This window comes from Aythya fuligula, chromosome 3, assembly GCF_009819795.1.
Source record: "Aythya fuligula isolate bAytFul2 chromosome 3, bAytFul2.pri, whole genome shotgun sequence".
Classification (NCBI taxonomy): Eukaryota; Metazoa; Chordata; class Aves; order Anseriformes; family Anatidae; genus Aythya; species Aythya fuligula.
The window spans coordinates 70,927,042-70,949,843 of record NC_045561.1 but is presented as its reverse complement, the minus strand read 5'-3'; the positions used below and the strand labels follow the sequence as shown (position 1 = coordinate 70,949,843).

The following is a 22,802-nucleotide window of genomic DNA, read 5'->3' as shown; positions in this document are numbered from 1 at the left end:
AATACTGTTTCAGTAGGTTATGCCCCAGTGTTTATATATGCCCAGCATATAAAAAGCATTTCTAACATGAAGAAGCATTTCTTCTTCAATAGGATTAAAAAAAAAAAAAAAAAAAGAGAGAGAGAGAGAAACTCAAATATTGTAAATCAATTTATTTTTCATCTTGAAAACTAATTCTCCCAATTCATATGGAGTTTTCACATAGTTAAAATTATGTTTCTGAAAGACTAATGTGTCAGAGTTTAAAACTCCATCATCTGTACGTCCACTTACATTTCTATACCTTTTCCCCCTCGTGTATTTCCTTTACTTGTTACTATTTCTAATTTTAGCTACTTGATTTTTTAAATTTTAATTTGATTGTAAGTTCTTCAGAAAGAAGACTGTGTCTGTTAAGCCAGGATTGATGGCATAGGAGTAGACTTTTGTCTCTGTTGAGAATGTACTGGGAATACAGGTAGTCTTAGTGGTTAATTAGGAACTTGTTTCCTAGAAAAACTGTCTTTGTTTCTGTTTGTATGCAGAGTTGTTATTGATGGGTACCCTGTAACAAGAAAACAAGTAAGGCTCCTGGAATCAGCTAGGATAATTCCAGTGAAAATCTTTGAATTAGAAATGGATGCAAAGGAAGTGTTCAGAAGAGCTCTGTCGGACAAAGAAAGCACGAATAGGTAGTGATAATCCCTGATATTTTTATACACATAATATTGTCATCTCTTTCTATGTATCTTTCTATGTATGTGCCTCAGTGCTGTATTATGAGAGGCTGCACTGCTGCATAATCCAGCTGCCTCCAAACTCCATATATGAACAGACATGGGCATAAGGCCCTTGACAATCTTTGATTTCCATAGAACAAAAATGAAGATATAAATTGTCAAAGAAATCTGTGGCACTCTCTGGACAGATCCCCAGAGCGCGTGGCTGAGGATATTGATATGCAATGGCATGCACCTACTGCTTAATTTAATAGATTTTAATGAAATTGTGTATCAAAAAATTTACTAGTTCACTCTGCTGCTGAAGTTTATTATTCATCAATTCAATATTATCATTATAAGAGAAATTGATAATTTCTTTAAGTCTTAATTGTAGTTCTTTTTAAAAAGGATAGAAATAATGTATACTTTAATAGCATACAGTTCATGAGTTACTCATCTAAATCTTACAATTAATCTCTCTCTCTTGTTTTTATGAGTTAAATATTCTGTTTAAAGACCTATTGGATGTTTTTGAGGAAGACCACTAAGTAGTTTATAAACCAACAGAGAGTTAAAAAGAACAGAACATTCACCTTGAAATTAAATTGTATAAGAACCTGGTTCTCATCAGGGGAAGAATTTCTAAGAAGTTCCAGCTATCTTAGAGCATTATTGCATGTCTCTTTCATTTTCTCTCTTTCATTTTATCAAGTAATCAGTACAACACTTAATTGTTTACTGAAAGCCTAAAGACAATTTGCATAGCAAAAAATTAAATTAATGCTTCTCTTTGAAAACATTTACTTCAAACTCTAAATACCTTCTTGACTCTAAATACCAAACTAATTACATTTACAGGTTTAAATACAAATAAATGTACAACATCAGATATAGAGAAACGAATACTGTTAAAACAGAAGTTTCTCTTTTTTTTTTTTGGACTCATTTACATTTAGAACCAGAACAGTAAAAGCTTCTATGTTCTAGTGAAAATCTCTCTTCTGGTCTTGCATATTGTTTTAGAAGTCAAATGGATTATTTTCATTTATGTATATATAAATTTTACAGATAGTTTTCAAAATATATCCAAGGATTATGACTACTTCTCAGTTTCAAACAACAGTGTAATTCAGAATTAAGCCTGTTTTTCAATGAACTACTTACCTCCATTCTAATACTCTCATAACATTTTGTCTAGGGTGGCATTTTATGGTATATAGATTGTGTGTGTGTTGGATAGTATGTGCTGACACAATCCAAAACCTTTACAAAATATTGAATTCTATTTGGGAAATAAACAACAATTTTTTTGTTTTTTGTTTCTGAATATAACTACCTGGTCAGAAGCATATAATGCATTCTATGATTCTATGATACTACTTTCCATATGGAACTGGTATCATTCCTAATAACAAATCTGTGTTTCTCTAGTATATTCTATTGATTCAGAAAAGCAGGATTTTTAAAAAGGATTTAAAATGAACTCTAGAATTTACATCAAACATTCAATAAAATGATCTAATCTTCAGACTCATATTAAGTCAGTGCTATTTTTTGTTGTCTTCAGACCTTCCTACCCTGTACACGACAGCTCACAGATTCTAGCAATTAAAAATTCCTGCTATAAACAGCACATTGATGCAATCAGGACCTACTATAAGAAGGAGCACCAGAACTGGTGCATGGTTGATGCCACTCAGAGCAAGTGGTGGATATGGAACAAAGTACTGCAGGAAGTTCAAGTGGTTGTTAAAGAAATACAGATATACCTGGAAAGAATAAAAGAAGGTAAAAGAAAAAAAGTTGTTCAGAATAATATTAATTTCTTTTACAAGCTGTAATGTAATGAGTGCATTTATATTCAACTTCAACTTGCTTTGAATAAACCTAATTCCTGATTCTTTGATCTCATCTGGAGAGAGCTTGAAAAGATCTCTTGAAGACAGAAAAGGCAAAACCAACTATGTCTTTGCCAATAGTCTGCAGCCATCTTCCCAAAGAACAGGGTAGCAGAATACAGCTGAAAGAAGTCAGAGATCTTGAAGTCCAGGGCAGATCTCTCAGCTTTGAGTGATAACATAAAATCACAAAGGGTACCCCAAAATACACAAGGGAAACTATGACTTATATGTAGCAAGATTCACAGAAATGTCAGTGGAAGAATTAGGAATGAAGGGGAAAATGTTAATTATAAATTCAAAAATAAGGTTAAATGTCCATTTGAGTTAATTTCTGAATTGAGGGGTGAAAAGCATGAAATGGGAAAGCTCCCACTTGAATTTGTGTGTGTCAGCATAGGTCAGGATTAAATATGCCCTTCAAATATGTCTGTACAGTTTAACAGGAATTTCTCTAAAGCACAAACGTGTCTCATCTTCCTTATCTCATACCTTCCTTTTGGTTTTAACTTTTACAGCTCTGTGGTTGCACTCTCCTTACAAATTTCAGTCTGAAGTCTCATCAAGTTTGAAAAGCTGAGTTCTTAATTAACCTGAGTTTTATATGGCATTTTATTCAAGATTTTGAATATATTTCATCCAGATAGACTGTAGCAAGATACAGATACATTTGCAAGATACAGATGAATAAATGGGAAGTTTTCCTCACACCTTGCACTTTTTTTCACCAATGTTAAGAAATATAATAGCTGAAGTATGCCTTAGCAACACAAAGGATTAAAAATAAAAAAATAAAACTGTCCCAGGGAAAACACACTAGTAAGCTAAACATGCAGAGTATCCCACATAACTAATGATTATTGGATTTCTCGAGTAAAGAAAAGGAAAGTGTCCTTTTGAGTAAAGAAAAGGAAGTGCTAGGAAAGTGTCATTAAAATTCATTTATAAAATGAGTTGCAACTTCATTTTAATACCAATCTATAAAAATTGCTATTTTGATTCTCATTATTTGATATCATTTTCACGTAATAATCTGGAACATCTTCTAAGCTGTAACATTTCTACATAGAAATGCTTTACATTTCTGTCCTTCATTAGCAAAACATTAATTTTTATTAACAGGCAAAGCAGCCAGCATTGCTGATTTATGTATCACCCCTGAAGAGCTGCAGGGTCGGCTGGGGGAGTTTGGGCAGTACTGTCCCATCAGTCTTGCAGAGAAAGGTGAACTGGTTGACTGCTCTAGCACAGCATCACTGCAGTTTGCTGCAGAGTTTCGAGGACACTATTACAAAATGGCTTCACAGGAAGAACTGGAGGTAAGTGTCAATATGCTTGTGGGGAAGGGACTACAGGGGAAGGAAATGTTGCCTGGATTCTTTGATTCTGTGCAGAAACAAGCAATAGGTAATTTGAATTAGGCTACTATTACTAGTATTCTCGCTTTTGGTCTGTATAGTTTGCTATCAGATGTCCAGTCAGACGAAATGCAGCTGACAGCCAGTTCAAACCAGTGCTCTTCTTACAAATTGTCATAGATGAAAAATTCATTTTAAAGTAACCATTTCCTCCACTCTCCATCTGTTTTGGAGGGGGCTGAGGGTAAGAAGCCCCAGTGATAGCAATGGATAGTGATGGATGGTGGGTGGATAGTGATGATTTCAACTGAGAGTGGGTTGGAAAAGAAATGACTTACCCAACTGTAGCAGCAGTGCCAGCACACTAAGAGGTGTTGTAGAAGAAACAAGTATCTAAATTTCATGAGCCAGTCCTCTGGAGTTTGACTAACAGTCTTTCAGTCCTTCTTTCATTATACAAACATTTAAATTCTCCCTTTACAGAAATTCTTGAGCAGACCTGAAATATATGTGCCACCACTGGCACCTCACCCTCTTCCACCCCCAGACATGCTACCAAAAAGACTAACAGCTGCAGAAGTGAAGGCCTTATTCCCCAAAAGTGCTGAAATGCAGGGATACTGTCCAGTCACTTACCTGGATGGAAAACAGAGGTACATCATTCCTGTTTTTATAACTTGAATTATAGACAAAGTATCCTATATTGACACATTAATGATGAAATGCTTTCAAAGTACTTTTTAATAACATTTGGGGTTTGGAAAGAAAAACTGATCACAACCGTCTACATTGTGCCTGTGGCCTTGCAAATCTATGCAAAATAACCTTCTGAAACTCATATGACTACAGGTTTCAGACTGAATCTGGACAACCTTGCATAGAAAGTAAAATGAGTACAAAATGTCTAAATTTGGGGACCCTGGAAGACTTCCCTTGAATCTGAGTTTGTGTTCCATTCATGTCATAACTCCACCTCAAAATAAAATGCAGAAATGCAGCATTGTCTCTCTCTTCCATCTGCTTACAGCTTCAACATGAAGGAAACACAAGTGTGCAGTCTGGAAAGGAGCAGCACTACACTATAGTGTGAAAACTGGAGACCAGCCTTTTCCAGACTTCTGCTCCTCTCCTCCACTAGTTTTCTTGCAGTAGTGGGCACTAAAAACATTGTTGCTTCAGCTGTTAAAAGATTTTGCATTAGTCTTTATTCTGAGGGTGAAAAATTCCCTGTCAACTCCCTGCCTTTACAGCATGGTCTAGAGTATTTCTAGTAACCAGATGAGGTATATCTGAAGCATCCCAAAAATCAGCAGTTCCTCTACATCTGTAAGTGAATGAAGCAAGAGGGTTGGGTTTCTCTCCAAAATCTTTTAATGGTTATGAGGCAGGCTTATGTAGTGGAGACTTAGGTTGGCAAGGTGGTCACTTACTGAAGATCGAGAAGGACAGATACATAGGTCATCAGTTCTCTGAACCCAGGATTACTTCTTATGTATCTTGGGTAATGCCAATTTACTTAAATTGACAGATAAATGGAAATGTATTAAATGCATGGGATCCATTTCGCCAAAGCTGACTGAAGGTGACAGCAAGCTTAGCTTTCTGAACGAGTATTAAGCCAACCACAAGGATCTGTGTTGGCTTACTGTCTTTTGTGATAAGTCTGCTTGCATGTAGTTTGAGTTTTCCCTACCACAACCCTTCAAAAGTTCAAACAAATTCTACAAAACCTATGTAGATGGAATACTGAACTATTACAATCTTTTAAGAGATCCATAAATCTCCACCTTAAAGCCCCAACAATTTCCTCAGTGTGCAGGAATTCCTCACTGAGGTACAATCTTATGAGTCAATTGTGCTGTCCCATGTTAATCTTCTAAACAACCACGGTTGCATTTTAACTAGAGGAGCTCTAGAGTGGCTCTATAAAAGTCCCTTTATAAGCAGGTTTTGAGGCAGGGGCTCACTCAGAGTTTGACCCTTGTAGCTGCCAGTAATGTGATGGAAGCATGGACAATCTGATTGCTGCTTTTTTAAATTCCTACAAATTGCTAAATTGCCAGAAGGCTCCCAGTATCTGATGAGTATGCACTGCACAAGCATAATACTTTCTTTCTATCTCTTCAGATATGAAGCTTTGGTGCCTGGCAACATTGAGTACGCTGTAATGTACCAAGATAAAGTATATGTTTTTGAGACTGAGGAAAAACTTCTGAAATTTATGAGGTGAATATACTAACTGCATTTTCAACCTTAATCATGTCACATCTTATACAACTTTAAAGTGTTTACTTTTTTATCTGGTTAGGTTACCAGAGAAGTACTGGAATTTGAAGCTTCCACGTAAGCTCCCTCCCAAAAAGGAGCCAATACTACTCACTGCACTTCCCATGGCTGGATACCTTGAACAGGCCAGTTGCTGCTGCTTTTTTTAAAATGTGATTGTGCAATGTATACACCACCTAGTTGTTTTTGGTTTTAAATGCAATTTAAGTCTTATGAATATTAAGAGGATTACATTAGATTGAAATATGTGTACTCACCATTGAGGATTTTTTTTAATATTTAAAATAATAGATATCAGTAACTTAAATGGTAAAAATACAAGCAAGATACCAGACAGGAATAAAAAACTGCAAGATTATGCAATGGGTTTCATGACTCTTTTATTTATCATACCTTGTAACATTACATTTTGCTTTTATTTGTAAAACCACGATAGATACAAGCCTATCTGGAATCATTTAAGGATAGTTGGTTACATTTTCAGATATGGTTATGAAATAAAGACAAGATTTTACAGTCACCTCCCTCCCAATTTTATATTTTTGTTTGTTTTTTTACAATTCACTAGCTTAGATGTCATCCTTGTTTGTTAGATTTGCATGACAACAGGATCAGGATTTGTATACATTTTTGTTCTAGATCTATGTAATGGTCTTCTAAAATGGTTTTATTTCTTTAGGGAGTAGCAACTTCTCTAATAAAAGCTCTGAATGAAGTTGGATGCTTAAAGCCGAAGCTTCCATTCCTAAGTGTAAAAAGAACTGCTCTGCTGTTTGTGGCCTGCCATTTAAAAGGTAACATACAAAATAATATGCTATGAAAACAGTAAATTAAATAACTGCAGTAAATCATCTGATACACTGATAATCAATTTATTTTGTTTTCTTATGTCCAATCTGGAAAAATACCATTATATATTGATTGAAGTACACATTGCCAAGTTTCTTGGAGATATGTATGGACCAGGGATGAAAATAAGGTTAACAGCTTAGGTAGATAAACAGGCTTACAAATCACAAGATTTTAATGACATTTTATCACCAACAACTTGATGGCCTTGATAACATCTCTAACAGGTATCACAGAATTTTGAGACAGAAGGTTAGATTTTATAATTTAGGTGGCACCATATTTTAAAGCAGTCATAAACAACCTTAATTGTCTTTAAAAATTATGGAAATCACTGTAATAAAAGACTGCTGAAACACACTCTGAGAAATGGTTTTGGTGCCTGAATGTTTGTCTTTTTTTTTAACTGTCTCAAGTATGCAAGTAAAACTTAGTAAAAAAACCTCACCTTGCAAATAACTTCAGGACAACTTTCTGATCATGCATATCTCTGACAAGACATCACCTAAATATGTTAAAAAAAAAAAAAAAAAGTATTATTGTATTGAAAACCAGCTTAAGTGCACATAAAACAGCTGTCACTTTCAAGAAAAGCATTTCTTTTACAAGGGCTTAGTGATACACTAAATTATACAGTACCAGAGAATAGATGTCTGTGCAGATTCAAGTAGATTTTTATGTTTTTAACAAAGAGAAATGAAATGCTATTTATCAGTCTGCTTGTTTGTAGTTATCTGACAAGATTTCAATATTAATATAGAGTATCAGTATGCTGATTATTTTTAATTCAAAATTTTTAATTCTTTTTTTTTTTTTTTTATTTAATCTATGATCTGACCATCTTACCTTTCCACAACAAAGATAATTCAAAATTTAAACTAGGTGTTCATACTCTACCCACAAAATTATGATAAAGTAATATCTCATGGAGCTAGCAGTGGTAAGGACTATGTCTGCACCGAGGAAACTTGTTCAAACTTCATCTCCTGCGCTCATATGGGCTATTTTGTAGAACTTTTTTTTCTTTCTCCACTCCAAGACAACAGTTGCAGCTAATAATCTTTAACAGTCTGCAATCAGGCTACAACAGTGCCTGATTTCTGCAGCCTGATTTGCAGCTCTGCTGTGGCTTTGGTCTGGTTTCCAGTATGTACATGTATTACCAGAGATTTCTGAAGCAACACCAACACTTCAGCGCACCAGTTTTGCCTTTTACAAGCCAACCTGTTTGCTGGGTGATCTTTACCTTGCCTTTTGTTATTTGGAGGTTTTGCTTACCCTGTTGGATAAGGGCAACCTTTATTATCTGTCTGCTATTCTTCACATCTAGCATTATATCAATAATAATTGGCATGATAATAATAAAGGGCAGCTTCCAGTGCCCTTCACAATTTTCTTGGGCTAACAGACATTTTTGCTGGAGTAGCTTCCTTACGGAAGACCACTGAACAGCATAGGCACTATGAGCCCCTGTCTAAACATACAGTTCTTAAACCAGCAAAGCTGGTTTTGTACTGCAGATTTTTTCATCCATGAAGACTGTTTTTATTCTATTGTTAGCACAGCTTTGCTAATGTAACCATGTCCATTCTAGGAATGCTTTGCTCGTGTGTTGTATCATTAAATCATTGTTAGTGCTGGATGATGACCTGTAAGGGTTATGTAAGTGCACAGAACTCTCCTCATGCACAGTTTGACCACAGGAATCCAGGACAACAGGTTGTCTTCTTCTAAACTCCTTCCGACTTTAAGACGTAGCGTTCTAGCGCACTGGAAAACCACCTTTGCAAATGTTTATTGTTGTCTCTGGAGAACAGCGGCTGGCTGCTGTTGGTCACACAGGCGGCGCTTTGTTCCCGCAGCGCACAACCCTCGCGGCTCGGCGCAGGGCCGCCGGGCGTACCGGCAGAGGCTGGCGGAGCTGCGGGAGCACTGCGAGCTCGTCCCCTACCTGGGCCGGGCGATGCCGAGCGACTACACCGAGCCCCACCGCCGGCCCCCGGGCTTCGACCTCAAGCTGCGGACCTTCTTCTCCCTCAAGGACGCCCGCCCCGCCTTCCCCTAGCCCGGAGCCGGCGGGGGAGGAGGGAGGGAGGGAGGGAGGAAGGAGGAGGAGGAGGAGCGGCCGCCATCTCGCGTCACGGCGGCGGCGGAGCGGTGAGTGCCCGGCCCGGGCCCCCTGCACCCCGGCCCCGCTCCGCCGCCCGACCCCGGGGGGTGCGGGGTGGGCGTCGCTGGGGCTGTGCCCCCCGAGGGGTGAGGATGTGGCTTAGGGGCGGGCAGAAGCCGCAGAACCGGCGCAGCCCGCTGTGGGAGGCGGGTGTGTGGTGTAGGGACGGCCGCAGGCCGCGGTGGTGCGTCGGGAGTGCCTGAAGTACGGAGCAGATCGGGAGGCACGTTTTAGGGGGCCCCCGGAACATCAGGCCCGCATGCCCCTGAAGTTGGGGCTCCCAGGTCAGCGTGGCTCTGCTGCGCTTGGTCAAGCAGCTGCTCCTCTCCTTGGTAACCGAGGACACACAAGAACAGCACAGAACGGCACCAGGCTGGACATAAGGAAAAAATCTTTTACCGTGAGGGTGATCAAATGCTGGAACCGGCTTCCTGGAGAGGTGGTCGATGTCCTGAGCCTGTCAGTGTTCAGCTGGCATTTGGACAGCACCCTCAGTAGTACACTCTAACTTTTGTGTACCTTGACGTGGTCAGGCACTTGAACTCGATTGCCTTTGCAGGTCCCTTCATATCGAACTGTTCTAGTTTGGCTCTAGCATGGGCTGTTTGGTGGCTGAATGGGCCTAAAGAATCACTTGTTGGCCACCTCAGTAGCACTCTGATATCACCTGTATGTAACGCATGTTGTTTCTTACAGCATTCCTTCAGGTAATCATAATTGTTGCCTTCACTGATTGCTACACTTTAACATGTATTTGTATTTAATATGTCGGTTTTATAAGTTAGGATGGCAGGTAGCTAACCTGTCTCACATTTGGCTCAGCTGGTCCATGTGAAATGACCATTTTTGGCACATCTTCCGTGCTATTTTCATTTGATAGATTCTTCGGAATTGCTGGATTATTATTTTTTGTCTATATTTATAATTGAAAATGTGTAGCAAGCCAAACTGATGCTTAATACTTAGAATACTCAGCCCTATTTTAGACACAGTTCTTAGAAAAATCTGCTGGCTTTATGCCTTTATTGCGGACATAGCCTGAAGCCTCACAGGTATGTGTGCTGAAGGAGAAATTTTTGGAAGGACATGGAGTCTGGCCAGGCTGAAGCAAATCAAGTTTTATCATTGTTTACAGGATCTGATAGCCTGAATAGTCTGAACTGGGGCATCTGTAGCGATGAAGCTGCAGTTGACTTTTTTTTTGGTTGGTTTGTTTGTTTCTGTTTAGGAGCAGCAAACAAAGAGAGCTTTTTGTTCAATTGTTTGAGTTGTGAAAGAGGAGTTTTCAGAAGGGGCAGCCATGTTTTTAGATGCTGTACAGTTCACAGTACATTAGAGCTAAACAAATAAAATAACTGGCAGTAATTCTGATCTCAGAAGAAACTGTCTGTAGCCATTTCTTAGGATTTTAAAATGCTTTCTGAAGAAAAAAAAAACTGTCAGCATTAGAATTGACTTTATAAAAAACAATTCAGAGGTTTCAGAAGTGCTTTAGAAATTGTTGCTCTGTTGACTAGTAAACAAAACAATACTTTATGTCTTTATATGCTGACTTCCAAGATGTGTTTTAAACTTCCTCTATTCTTGTAGGTGCCTCCTTTCATATTTGCAATAAAAATGGCAGAGACGGCTCCTGACCCTTCTGAGAAACTGGTTGTCATCCACTCGAAAACTCACAAAGATACCATTCTAGCTAACTTTGAAGAACAAAGGAAAAAAGATTTTCTGTGTGACATTACTCTAATAGTGGAGAATGTGCAATTCAGAGCCCATAAAGCTCTGCTCGCTGCCAGCAGTGAGTACTTTTCAATGATGTTTGTAGATGAGGGCGAAATAGGGCAGTCAATTTACATGCTGGAGGGAATGGTTGCCGACACCTTTGGAGCACTGCTAGAATTTATCTACACGGGTTACCTCCACGCCAGTGAAAAAAACACAGAACAAATTCTAGCTACTGCACAGCTCCTGAAAGTGAACGACTTGGTGTGTGCCTACACCGACTGCCAGGCCAGCCGCAGCCCAAGTAGCGCGCTGCCGGCGCCGTCTAACAGCAGCACCTCCATAGCCCTTATTGCAAGTGACAAGAAAACCGAGGAGCCGCCAAAGCGAAAACGAGGGCGACCGAGGAAAGTCAAGACGGTCCAGGAAGAAAAATCAGCAGCAAATTCTCCTGAAGATGTGCAGCTGAGAGAGAACAACTCCATGCAGAATAAGCAAAATTCTATGAAAAAAGACGTGGCACTGGAAGAAACTGTTGTCAGTGAACAGGATCCAGCAAGGAAAGATGCAGAAGAAGCGGAACCTGCTTGTGGCTCAGAAGCTGCTGTTAATATGTCAGCTGAGAAGGATGAGAATTATGATCCCAAATCTGAGGGGATGCAGAGCACTCAGAGCCGTTACAGCAAACGTAGAATAAGGAGGTCAATCAAACTAAAAGATTATAAGTTGCTTGGTGAAGAGGATGAAAAAGGACTGGCAAAGAGAACTGATGGAAAAAGAAAACGTACAGGTTCTGAAGCTCGCTGTAAAGACTGTGGCAAAGTATTTAAATATAATCACTTTCTAGCCATTCATCAGAGAAGTCATACAGGTAGGCCTTAAGAGACTGCTTCTTTGAGTGTAGGATTTAGTGACTTGCTGCTAAATGCAAGCCTCTTGTTTAAATATGGGCTGTTGTCCATAGCAAGAGCTGCCCAAAACAGTACACTCATCCTAATTATTATGGTGCGATTCTGAGGCTGTTTGCTGTTTTCTTATCAGGAGATCTCTTAGCCTTTATGTCTTACCTTAATTGCAGTTTAGTTAATCATTTCTCTGTTAAAACACTGAATTATGTGGCAAGACTTAAGTATTTTTACTGCTGCATGAGGCCTGCCTCTTTCTTTTAATTCTCCTTATCACTATCTAAAAGTCATTTGGTAGATACTAGATTGCAGTGATCCCACTGTCGGCTTGGAATATCTAGTGAGAAATACCAGCTCTGTGCTTCCTAATGTCATCGTCTGCTTTCAGGGGAGCGCCCTTTTAAGTGCAGTGAATGTGGCAAAGGCTTTTCCCAGAAGCACTCCCTTCAGGTCCACGAGCGGATGCACACTGGAGAGCGGCCGTACACGTGCACTGTCTGCAGCAAGGCTCTCACAACAAAGCATTCTCTTCTGGAGCACATGAGCCTACATACAGGTAAATATTACAAGGCAAAGGTAACCTCCCTCCCCCCAGAAATGCGCCTGTATGGGCAAAATAAGTGTTTCTGCTCTTTCTCGTATGTGCTGACTTTTTTTTTTTCCTGTTCGTATACTTACTTTAGATGCAGCTTGCATTTTAATAAGTGATTTTCTTTACAGGGCAAAAGGCTTTCACATGCGATCAGTGTGGGAAGTACTTCAGCCAAAAGAGACAGCTGAAGAGCCATTACCGAGTGCACACAGGTATCACAAGTTGGGGTTGAAGAGCTGGCTGACAATCCATGCTCATTTGTCCTCACAAAGATTGACTGAGGCTGAGTATTCTTTTGCAACAATGTATTTAGGCTCAAAAGACTGAATAGTGTGCAATAAGTGGAATGTTTAAAAAGATAGTTAATTGAAGAGGACCCTTCTGATGTTTGAAAATTAACTGTGCTGTATTAGCCATAAAATTTCATTCGTTTTAGCTCTGCTGTCCACGTTACATAAAAGCTAGGAGTTTTATAAACACTTGTGCGCTGCGTGTTGCCTTGTAGTTTCGCATTACTTTGGATTAGTAATGGCAGACAAGCTTTAAGAAGTGTTTTACAGTTTTGTTTTAGAAAGATGAAGGTAAAATTACATACGCAGGAAGTGGTGGAAAAATTCAGATTTTGCAAAAGTTCAAGAGAAAGTAAGCTTGAGGGGGAGCAGGTGTCAGGCCTGAGAATAAACAGAGTCAGAGGGGTGTGTCATCCTGCTAGTTTTCATGACGAGGTAGGGAGAAGGCAGTGAATCACCTTGTGTTTTATCTCTATATTATATCAAAGTGGTTATTTTACAGGAAAGTGCTTTAACAAAGATCACTGAAGAGATACAGGGGATCACTTATGCACTGACACTTTTTTTGTTGTTGCGACAAGGCCGTTCATTGCCGGAATGTAACCAGTGTCATCGCAAATTCATGGATGCAGCTCAGTTAAAGAAACATCTAAGAACACACACAGGTAATATCCTCTGCTAGTTTTAAAATTTTAATTGTTTTTTTCTTTTTTCTTGAAATAACACAGACAAAACAATACATTGCGCAAAGGACGCTCATTTCTTTGGGATGGGGTTTGTCTGTGCTTACACATAATGGTGCCTGTGTTTCTGATTAGGAGATACGCTATTGAGATTGCATAATGAGCACAAAACAGGACATACTACAACAGTGCAGAAGCAGCACCTACTACAAGAAAAGCTTTTTTTCTTTCTTTCTTTTTTTTCCCCTAAGGAAGCCATCTGCAGAAGGTGCTGGTTAGCTCTTCTGTGGTAAAATCTTACACTGGGAATTAAGTTCATCTGGAGAGCCACATCCAGCATTTATTGGGCTTGAAATTAGCTATGTAGGAACAGAAAATGTACGTCCTAAAAGTGTCAGTGGGAGATGGATGCTTATGGAAAATGTTGCTGACCGTAAAAATAATTATTTCAGTTTATCTTTTTATTATGCTGTAGTAAACCAGGTGCTGGCAGGAGATTGGCTGGAAGGGATGGTGCAATGCAAGTGACATCAGAAGGTGTTTTAAAAGAGATTTAGGGGGTGAGGTGATACTTGAATGGCCAGACAACAGAAATAAAAAAAAGTTGATCTCTCATGATGACAAAGCATAAGCTTCTTAAAATACTTTTCTTTAAAGAAGTTCATAAGATGAGATGTAAATATTTTCTTTTAAAATTGCTCTAAGCGTTGGCAATTGTCCCCAGAATTGAATTATATATGATTATATCACGTGTGGTTGTAGTAGTGTGCACAAGATCAAGTTGTGAATTTTAACTCATGTCCTTCTCAGTGAAAATAAGAGCTTTAAATTCCTTAGGACATGATGAAGTCAGAATTTGATCTTTTGGGAGTTTTTGGTGTATCAGGGATAGTGTTAACTTGTGATACTTTTAAATGTTGCCTTTTTATTGAGGACAATGTAGCATGTGTTTACACACAACATTTTTGTATCTGAAGCTGATACAGCTCTGTAAATGTAGCAGGAGATGAGTGATGGTGGGAAATGAGGAGAGGGGGCACAGTAGCCATGTAAGTTGCAAAAATAGATGAACTGAGTTCTAGTAGAAACTGATCTGCAGTAGGTAGTGCTTCTGGAAAAGACAGGCTGGACACCAGTATTGTCAGTGCAACAGATCTGTCCCATCTCAAAAACAAGAATTAAAATCACGAGGAGTTTGGGGGAAGAGTGTTAACATTGATTTGACTGTTAGGCTGTGGCAGCAGTTCTGTAGCACTGGATGTCATAAGAACACAGTCCCCTTAAGTTGCTCCTGTTTTTCCAGTGCGGTCTGGGACCAGGTGACCTCAGATGTCCCTTCCAACAAACATTTCTTCTCAAACTTCACCCCAGCCCTCTGAAGCAGAATGAAAGCTGAAAAGCTTTGCAGGTGTACACTAAATGTGAAGCTTCCTTGGAAAGCGGCTGCAGCCCTGTGCTGAGTTTCAATATGCTTGGGTGGTGTGAATTACCGCTGTGGTGATCCAGATTCTCCTGCCTAGTGTCTTAAAGTCGTCAAATGCAGAGAAAATCTGTGGTGTGAGTTAAGCATTCGTTTTGCTGGGTGGTATCTGTTTCTTGTGAACCTTTCTGCTATTCAGTTCATTCACCTCGAGTACTGTGTGCAGTTCTGGGCACCACAGTATAAAAAGGACATGAAACTGTTGGAGAGTGTCCAGAGGAGGGCTACGAAGATGGTGAAAGGCCTTGAGGGGAAGACGTACGAGGAACGGCTGAGGTCACTGGGCCTGTTCAGCCTGGAGAAGAGGAGGCTGAGGGGGGACCTCATCACAGTCTACAACTTCCTCGCAAGGGGTTGTCAAGAGGCAGGAGACCTTTTCTCCATTAACACTAGTGACAGGACCCGCGGGAACGGGGTTAAGCTGAGGCAGGGGAAATTTAGGCTGGACATCAGGAGGGGGTTCTTCACAGAGAGGGTGGTTGCACACTGGAACAGGCTCCCCAGGGAAGTGGTCACTGCACCGAGCCTGTCTGAATTTAAGAAGAGATTGGACTGTGAACTTAGGCACGTGGTCTGAACTTTTGGGTAGACCTGTGCGGTGTCAAGAGTTGGACTTGATGATCCGTAAGGGTCCCTTCCAACTCAGGATATTCTATGATTCTATTCTATGATTCTATGATTCATTCTGCTTCTACTCAATTAGACGCAAGAATTAAAATTACAGTAAAAAGCAAACAACAACAAAAAAATATTCAACCCACCATAAGTTATTTTTTTTTTCTCTGATTGGTGTTAGAATCATAGAATAGTTTGGGTTGGAAGGGATCATCTGGTTCCAACCCCCATGCCGTGAGCAGAGACATGGGATGTGTTCCCAGGGTATTGTGGGCGTAGGATGGAGTCTTAGAGGTCAGCAGGCTTGTTAAGGTGATGGATTCACTTCTCAGGTTTGGAAATAGGGGCTTACTCATCTGCTTGGTGTGCTGCACGTGAGCCTGGCATTCATGTCTGGAAGTTCAGGGTCAGCCTTTCTCAAACTTGCCTGTTCCATGTGGATTGAGCTCAAGACACCTCCATCTGTCTTAGGCATGATTTTTGTTGCTCTAAGGGCTTGGATCACCTAGTTCTCTGTCTTCAAAGAGGAGACATGTCAGAGACATACCTTCAAAATTCTACACCCTCATTTAAAGCATGAGCTTGTTCCATTTCAGTTAACCATCCTGACCCATGGCAGAAGCACAACCATTTGCCTTTTCATGCTTAAGAACAATGTGCAGTAAAGTGTCACATTTTTAAATAAATTCATGGGAAGCGCGACCTGAAAAACGATGTCAAATTTCTTTTTGATAGGTGAGAAGCCCTTCACTTGTGAAATTTGTGGCAAATCTTTCACAGCTAAAAGTTCTCTTCAGACTCACATTAGAATTCACAGGTAAAGTGTGTCTAATTTTCATCGCATTCTTTAAAACTGTAATTTCTCATCTGCTGCCTGTATCCAGTGCCTGTTTGATTACAGATGGTCAAGGTTTGTTTGCGTTTGGGATGGACGATTGAGGGCTGACAGTTTTGTTTAATTTATTTAAAGAAATAATTAGTAGTGGAACGTATTGCACAGTTAAATATTAGTTTGCCAAGATACTGAAGATTCTTCTTCTCTACATTGTGTCTGTTTAATGACGATGTACTTCGGTATTATTTATGAAAAATATTTCCTGTGAATTTTTGTTTGACAGCAAAACAGCAGCCATGGTGTAACAAGGTTATTAGAGCACTTTCCTGTTTTCCTGTAGTCTATCATGTCTTTTTAATAGCATTCCTTAGCTTTTATCGATGTGAATATTGCATAAAGGCACGTCAGATTTGAAATCACTTGAGGACTGTTTTGTGCCTTAAAAGAAAATATCTCCAGTATAATTTCTTGACCTTTTGAGACAGGCAGCAAGGCAGGATTTAGAGACTCGTTTATTTAGAGAGCCCACACTATTAATAAACATCCTGAGAACAGTCGGTGCTTACGATCCTGTAAGTTGTCGCATTCTTAATCAAGATCTAGCAGCACAGAGCTTGTACCTCTGGTATCATGACAGGAGGGAAATTGTGTTGTCTCTGTAGCTCTTGAGCAGATATAGACTAATGTAGGTGTTGTACAGCGTGTGAAGTTGTATACAAATTAGGAAGTCAAACAGAACATTTTTTAATGTTGAATATTCTTAAGTGTTTATGATGCAGCAAAAGAAAATTGTTTTGATTTTTTATTCTATATTGTTGTCAAAAGCAGCGCTTTTAAAGTGAATATTTTCATGAAATCAAATCTATTCTTTTACAGAGGAGAAAAGCCATATTCTTGTGGGATATGTGGAAAATCCTTCTCTGATTCCAGTGCTAAGAGGAGACACTGCATCTTACACACTGGCAAAAAGCCTTTTTCTTGCCCGGAATGCAGTTTGCAGTTTGCTCGACTGGACAACCTGAAGTCTCATTTGAAAATTCATAGCAAGGAAAAGCAGTTTCAAGAAGCCAGCGCTGCTCCCAGCAGCACCACGAATTCGGAAGGCAGAAACATTCTTCAGCTGCAGCAGTATCAACTTGCCACCTCTGGAGGGCAGGAAATTCAACTGCTGGTTACAGACGCGGTGCATAACATAAACTTCATGCCTGGTCACAGTCAAGGCATTAGCATCGTCACTGCGGAAAATGCCCCAAATATGACAACGGGGCAGGCTGCTAACCTCACGCTGCTTGCTCAGCCGCCACAGCAGTTGCAAAACTTGTTGCTTTCAGCTCAGCAGGAGCAAGCGGAGCAAATCCAAAGCATCAATATGATGGCAAATCAAATAGAGGCTGCCCAGCCTGAACAAATGCATGTCATCACTCTTTCCAAGGAAGCACTAGAACATCTCCACGCTCATCAAGGGCAAAATGAACACATCCACTTAGCAGGATCTTCCCATCCAGCTCAGCACATGCAGCTGACTCAGGAATCAAGTCAACAGTCGCACTCCAGCCAAGATACAGTTCCTTCCCATCAAATTAGTGGAGAACAGAATCAAAACGTACAGGTTTCTGAATCCCATCAGCAGCCTCTGTCAGTAAATGAGTCAGCTCATGAGCATCCTATTCAAGGGCAACCTTTCTGAAAATGCTTATTTGTCATCAGAGGGCTAGGCTACAGCGTGCGTCTCAGCCAAGCAGTGATTACACGCATCGCACTTTCTTTTCTGCAGCATAATCTATCTGAAGATGCATTTCTTGGTGATTTTCCATGGGTGACTTTCAGTTTTCTTAATATTATTTATTTTAGACATTTTAATTATCGCCAGTTGGTATTTCTCTAGTCCATACCTCACAAGCGATTCGTGCTTTTTTTGTGTGTGCCTCTTACACATCCATGCCTACTGAGCAGGTACTTGCCCTGCAATTTGCATTTCCACGTGACTTTCCAGGGAAGTGTGCCTTGCTGGTGGAAGAACAGTGTTGATCTCTCTGCTGACCTGAAAGTACAGCTTCTCTGATGGATTTCACATTACCTGAACTACTGTCAAGCTTCAGATAACCGGTACTTTTTGCAAAGATCATGCCATATGTCTTACGTCTAATGAGCTTTCTCTCTGCGGGTTAAAGAATCACTTCCTGTGTGACCATTCCCTTAAGTGCATTTTGATTTATTGAATACCAAATTGGTTTGGGTTGGGTTGAAATTATTGCAGCCTTTGCCTGGCTCCAGATTGCCCCTTCCATTACTGTATGCTTTAAGAGTTTTGCTCCTCAGAAATGCTTCAGCCATTGCACTTGGACAGTGGCAGTGGGATGCGGTGGTTACACTGGACAACCGAAAAGCCCGAGTTGTGTTCATTCCGCCACTTGCCCGCCGTGTGACAGTGAGCAAGGCAGTTGACCTCCGTGCCTTAGTTTCCTAATGTAGTAAGCGTGGATAACGTTCACACGCTCTGCCAAGCACTTTGAAGAGCTCTTGATGTTGGAGGCACTGTCTGTGCAAAATTCTCTTCCTGACAGGCCTCGGTCTAAGCTTAGGAGCCAGTTTATATTTAAAGTGTTATTTTTTCTACTTTTGAGAGCAGAATGTAATGTTACTTTTAATATATGTTAAAGCCAGAAATGGTTTTTGTGAGAACTTGAACAATGAATCTCTCCAGAGCATAACGAGCTATATAAAGGGGGCATATCGCGTTAAAGCTGTACAGCTATTTTTGTTGTCTAGATTAGATGTGTACAGATTGTTTTCAGTGACTGACTGCTAACAAAAAGATTTGTCAACCTAATAAAATGGTGTGCCAGAGTATACGCTTTGCATCTTCAAGTTCAGCTACTGGTAACGTCTCATGTAGTGTACAGGTGTGTTAAAATCCAGATAAAATGGTACTAAAAGCAACGTACTCAAACATCACATCCGTTTTAAAAAGTCCTTCTTGTGATTTACATTGGTATTCTGTGTTTTAACAGATTAAAAGTGTAAAAAAAAAAAAATAAGGCATCGGCAGGTGAATTTGGAAACAAAACAAAATCTTTGATGCTTGGCTTATGTGACTGACCAGAGGGAGTCACTGGCATAAAAAAGCAGTTCGTGAATGGTACAACAGTGTAAGGTGGAAGGGACTTCCAGAGGCCAGCTGGTCCATCATCTTGCTCAGTTTGACTGTTTCCAAGGATGGAGATCCACAGCCCCTTTGGGCGACCAGTTCTGGTGTTTGACCGTAACTGTAGTGACAAAATGTTTCCTGTATTTCATGGCAATTCCCCAAATTCCAGTCTGTGTCTGCCGCCTCTCATCCCGCCGCTACACCTCCGAGGAGTGTCTGGCTCTGCCTTTGCGCCCTCCCATGAGGCAGTTGAAGACAGCTCCTCCCAGAGCCTTCTCCTCAGGGCTGAGCAAACCCAGTTTCGTCACCTCCAGCTCTTTAATCACCTTGGCAGTCTTCTGCTGTGCTCAGCCCAGTGTGTCAGTGTCTTCTGAGGAGCCCAAATTCTGGTTGATTGATGTTCCTTATCTAAGTATTAGGCAGGCTCCTAACTGTGTGCTGCTGGACTTTGGGTAAGCATCTCAATTTTTTCCAAGAACTAGGTCAGGTTTTATACAGACTGATCATAAGGACGGTAGGCAGTGGGAGTGGATCAATACAAAGAACCAAATCCCACAGCAGAACACTAGTCAGGCTTTTCACCTTCTGATTTTTTCCCTCTCAGAACAATACAATTTATACTTCCTGCCACTGAGGAGGAGCAGCATGTTCTGCAGCTGTACTTCAAAAGCTTGAAGTCTTGGTGCTGTGAGAACATACAAAAAAATGCAGTGAAGCTGCTTGTAAGAGCTACAGAAATCTTTCTGAATTGTATGCATTTAAGATAAATATTCCAGTGGTTCCATACCAACAACTTCTATCTATAATGAAGGTAAACTACAACACTGAAATGTGCAACTCTGCCATTTACTGACATAACTCCTGGAATGTTTAGAAGCTGATTACAAGCTAAATTCCAAGCCATCAGTAAAATAATTGTCATACACTTTCTACTGTTGTTTTTTTTTATTATTATTATTATTTTATTTGTGCTTTAAATTGTTCACTGTGAAGCTCCCCTTGAAAACCACGTTTGAGCTGCAGTCGCACAGGCATGGCTGGATGCTCTCTTTCCCTATAATTAAAAAGGAAGTTGTGCTTTTGGAATTTCCTTACACTCTTCTTCTACCAAATTACCCAACAAGAAGTGAAGAAACTTGCTTCTGTGGATAGCACAGCAGTGACTAATCTTGCACCCTGCATTGCTTAAGCTGTCAGCACACGTTTTAGCTTGCAGTTGGAAAATTAAAAGCTCGCGTGGTTTCTCGCACCACAAATGTTGCATTTTGACACCATTTACTTCCTTTGTAGTGAATACATTTATATTAAAGATGAAAATCAATCTCTATTCCGTGTGTGCATTTCTAAGGCTGCAACTGAAGCCTAAAATTGCTTTGAGTTTTAAAGGAAACCCCTGCAGCTTTGCTTGTCAGTCCAGCTGTCACCAAGAACTATTTAGCAAAAAATGCGTGCCCCTGAAACTGTGCTTCAAAGCAGCTCTCTAAATATCTTTCCTCCCTAGCCAATAAACACCTCAGCTTCTCACCTCCTCACGCAAGATAATCTTAGCAAATTCACCTCATTGCTTACTGTGTTAAAATGAGATTAGGATTTTGGATGTAAATGTAGGAAAATAAGTAGACTATTGAAAGACCCCTTTTTGTGAGCGATTAACACATTTGTATGTTTATGCCACTCCGTTTGTAAGCTGCTCAGTGTGTGTGACCCCTAAATTAATTTCACTATTCTTCCAAATGCAAGTTAATGAAATACCAGCTTTTTTTCTGGAAGATTTTGGCTGATTGTCCAAGTGAAAGTTTAAACAAACTCTTATGGGGTAGAGCAGACACGTTGTGCTGAAGTATGTACTTGGCTATTGTGTGCGTGCTTACGCTGCTTGCCACTGATATCCATGGTTTAGCTGTAAATAACATTCGACCTCAGCAATCTGAAGCTTACAGCGCATGCAGGTCTGCGTCTAGAAGCCGGGACGCTGTCGCTGTGGATCAGATGTATTTTTTACACTTGTTTTATGCTCCCTGCCATGCTCAGGGGCACCACCAGGGGTATTACAGTGACTGCCTCTTGGTGTCTCAGGGCAGGAGGCGGTGACCACCTCCTCGTGAACTCCTGCAACCTGAATGTTTGTTCACACAGTTCAGGATGCTGAGCCTGGCATCAACCTTGCCAGTTGTTCAAGAAGAGATTGTTTTGTGTCCGTGAGTGAAATGATTGTTTCACTCTCTGAACTAGTGAGGCATCGTGATCAGGCCACAGATGGTATTTGCTATTAACCTATTGTGCTGCTGTTGTCTTGTGTGTTGGTTTTTTGTTTCTCTAAATCTTTCCCTGCTTCAATGAAGGGTAATATGGGATTCGTGCCTAATCCTGTACCGATGCCCAGGTGAGTGCTTTCTGTCTCCCCGTGGCAGGCAGACCTAGTGGGAAGTGCCCAGAAGCAGGGGAAGCAGATGCTGAGGGGAGCAGCCAGGAGGAGACCAGCTTGCAGACCAGGCGTGCCACAGAGTCTGGGCTGTCATCGTGGTGCCTCCTGCGTGTGCGCATCTGCCTGTGGCCAGCAGTCCTGCTCTGGAGGCTTTTCCCAATTCCGCTTTTTCCCAGTTCCTCTTAAAGAGTGGAGAGGGAACTGGTGATGCCGTGCTTCCCAGAGCTATGGTTTCAGGACCTCTTGTATCTGTTCTTCATAGGATTAAAGATGCTGCTTCTCACAGACCTGCAGTTCTCTGAGCTACCGGAGACCCTGTATGCTTCATCCCTTTTCAGATCTTCCATATAGATGGCGAACAACGAATGGTTTTGGACAATAGATGGACCACCATTTATCTCTGGCCCAAGCAGTTCTTCCCCATGGAAAAACACCTGCAGGCATATTCTAGGTGATCCAGCATCTCACTGTAGTACACTTACTGCTCTTTTCTGGCTAATGTTTTAACTCTACCTAATGGAAAGTATCTTTGGAATAGATGGAATAGCAACTCCCTGGTGTGTCCTGCAGGATTTTCTATCAGCCATGGTTGTAGCCTGGTGTCTGTGCGTTCCCACAGGGGACCAGCTCCCAGAAGTGTTCAGGGGTCTTTCCCGCAGAAGTCAGTTGGAGAATTTCAGGTTGTAGACAGCCCATTAGCAAGTATATCATCATCTTCACAACCACGTTTCCTCCTTGGGTGTGCTTTAAATTTTTTAATGAAGTGATGTCAGCTCCTGCCTTCCACCTGGAAGACACAGCTTCCTTAGAGGTCTGCCTTGTTTCCTCAGCTGAATGTGTCCATCATC

At 40.6% G+C, this 22,802-nt stretch overlaps 2 protein-coding genes across 4 annotated transcripts in view; both read left to right on the top strand.

The window, feature by feature from the left end:
• The window catches only part of AK9 (adenylate kinase 9), a 66,803-nt gene extending 57,646 nt beyond the window's left edge, over positions 1–9,157 (top strand). Inside the window, exons 31-38 of the mRNA XM_032184460.1 lie at positions 525–671; positions 2,269–2,489; positions 3,722–3,918; positions 4,441–4,610; positions 6,085–6,183; positions 6,266–6,368; positions 6,923–7,037; positions 8,955–9,157. Of these exons, the coding sequence (XP_032040351.1) occupies positions 525–671; positions 2,269–2,489; positions 3,722–3,918; positions 4,441–4,610; positions 6,085–6,183; positions 6,266–6,368; positions 6,923–7,037; positions 8,955–9,157 (1,255 nt within the window). The remainder of the gene's footprint in view (positions 1–524; positions 672–2,268; positions 2,490–3,721; positions 3,919–4,440; positions 4,611–6,084; positions 6,184–6,265; positions 6,369–6,922; positions 7,038–8,954) is intronic.
• A 70-nt stretch (positions 9,158–9,227) lies between these two features.
• Positions 9,228–19,231, top strand: ZBTB24 (zinc finger and BTB domain containing 24). 3 transcript variants are annotated; one of them, XM_032185362.1, is made up of 7 exons: positions 9,228–9,249; positions 10,853–11,852; positions 12,275–12,442; positions 12,607–12,690; positions 13,350–13,433; positions 16,282–16,363; positions 17,258–19,231. In XM_032185362.1, the coding sequence occupies exons 2-7, from the start codon at positions 10,880–10,882 to the stop codon at positions 18,066–18,068; spliced, it is 2,202 nt and encodes a 733-aa protein (XP_032041253.1). In that variant the 5' UTR covers positions 9,228–9,249; positions 10,853–10,879; the 3' UTR covers positions 18,069–19,231. The 3 variants fall into 3 exon arrangements, with proteins under 3 accessions (XP_032041253.1, XP_032041251.1, XP_032041254.1); XM_032185360.1 differs by lacking the exon at positions 9,228–9,249 and adding an exon at positions 9,914–9,969; XM_032185363.1 differs by lacking the exons at positions 9,228–9,249; positions 16,282–16,363; positions 17,258–19,231 and adding an exon at positions 9,914–9,969 and having other exon boundaries at positions 13,271–13,416.
• Positions 19,232–22,802: the final 3,571 nt, after the last annotated feature.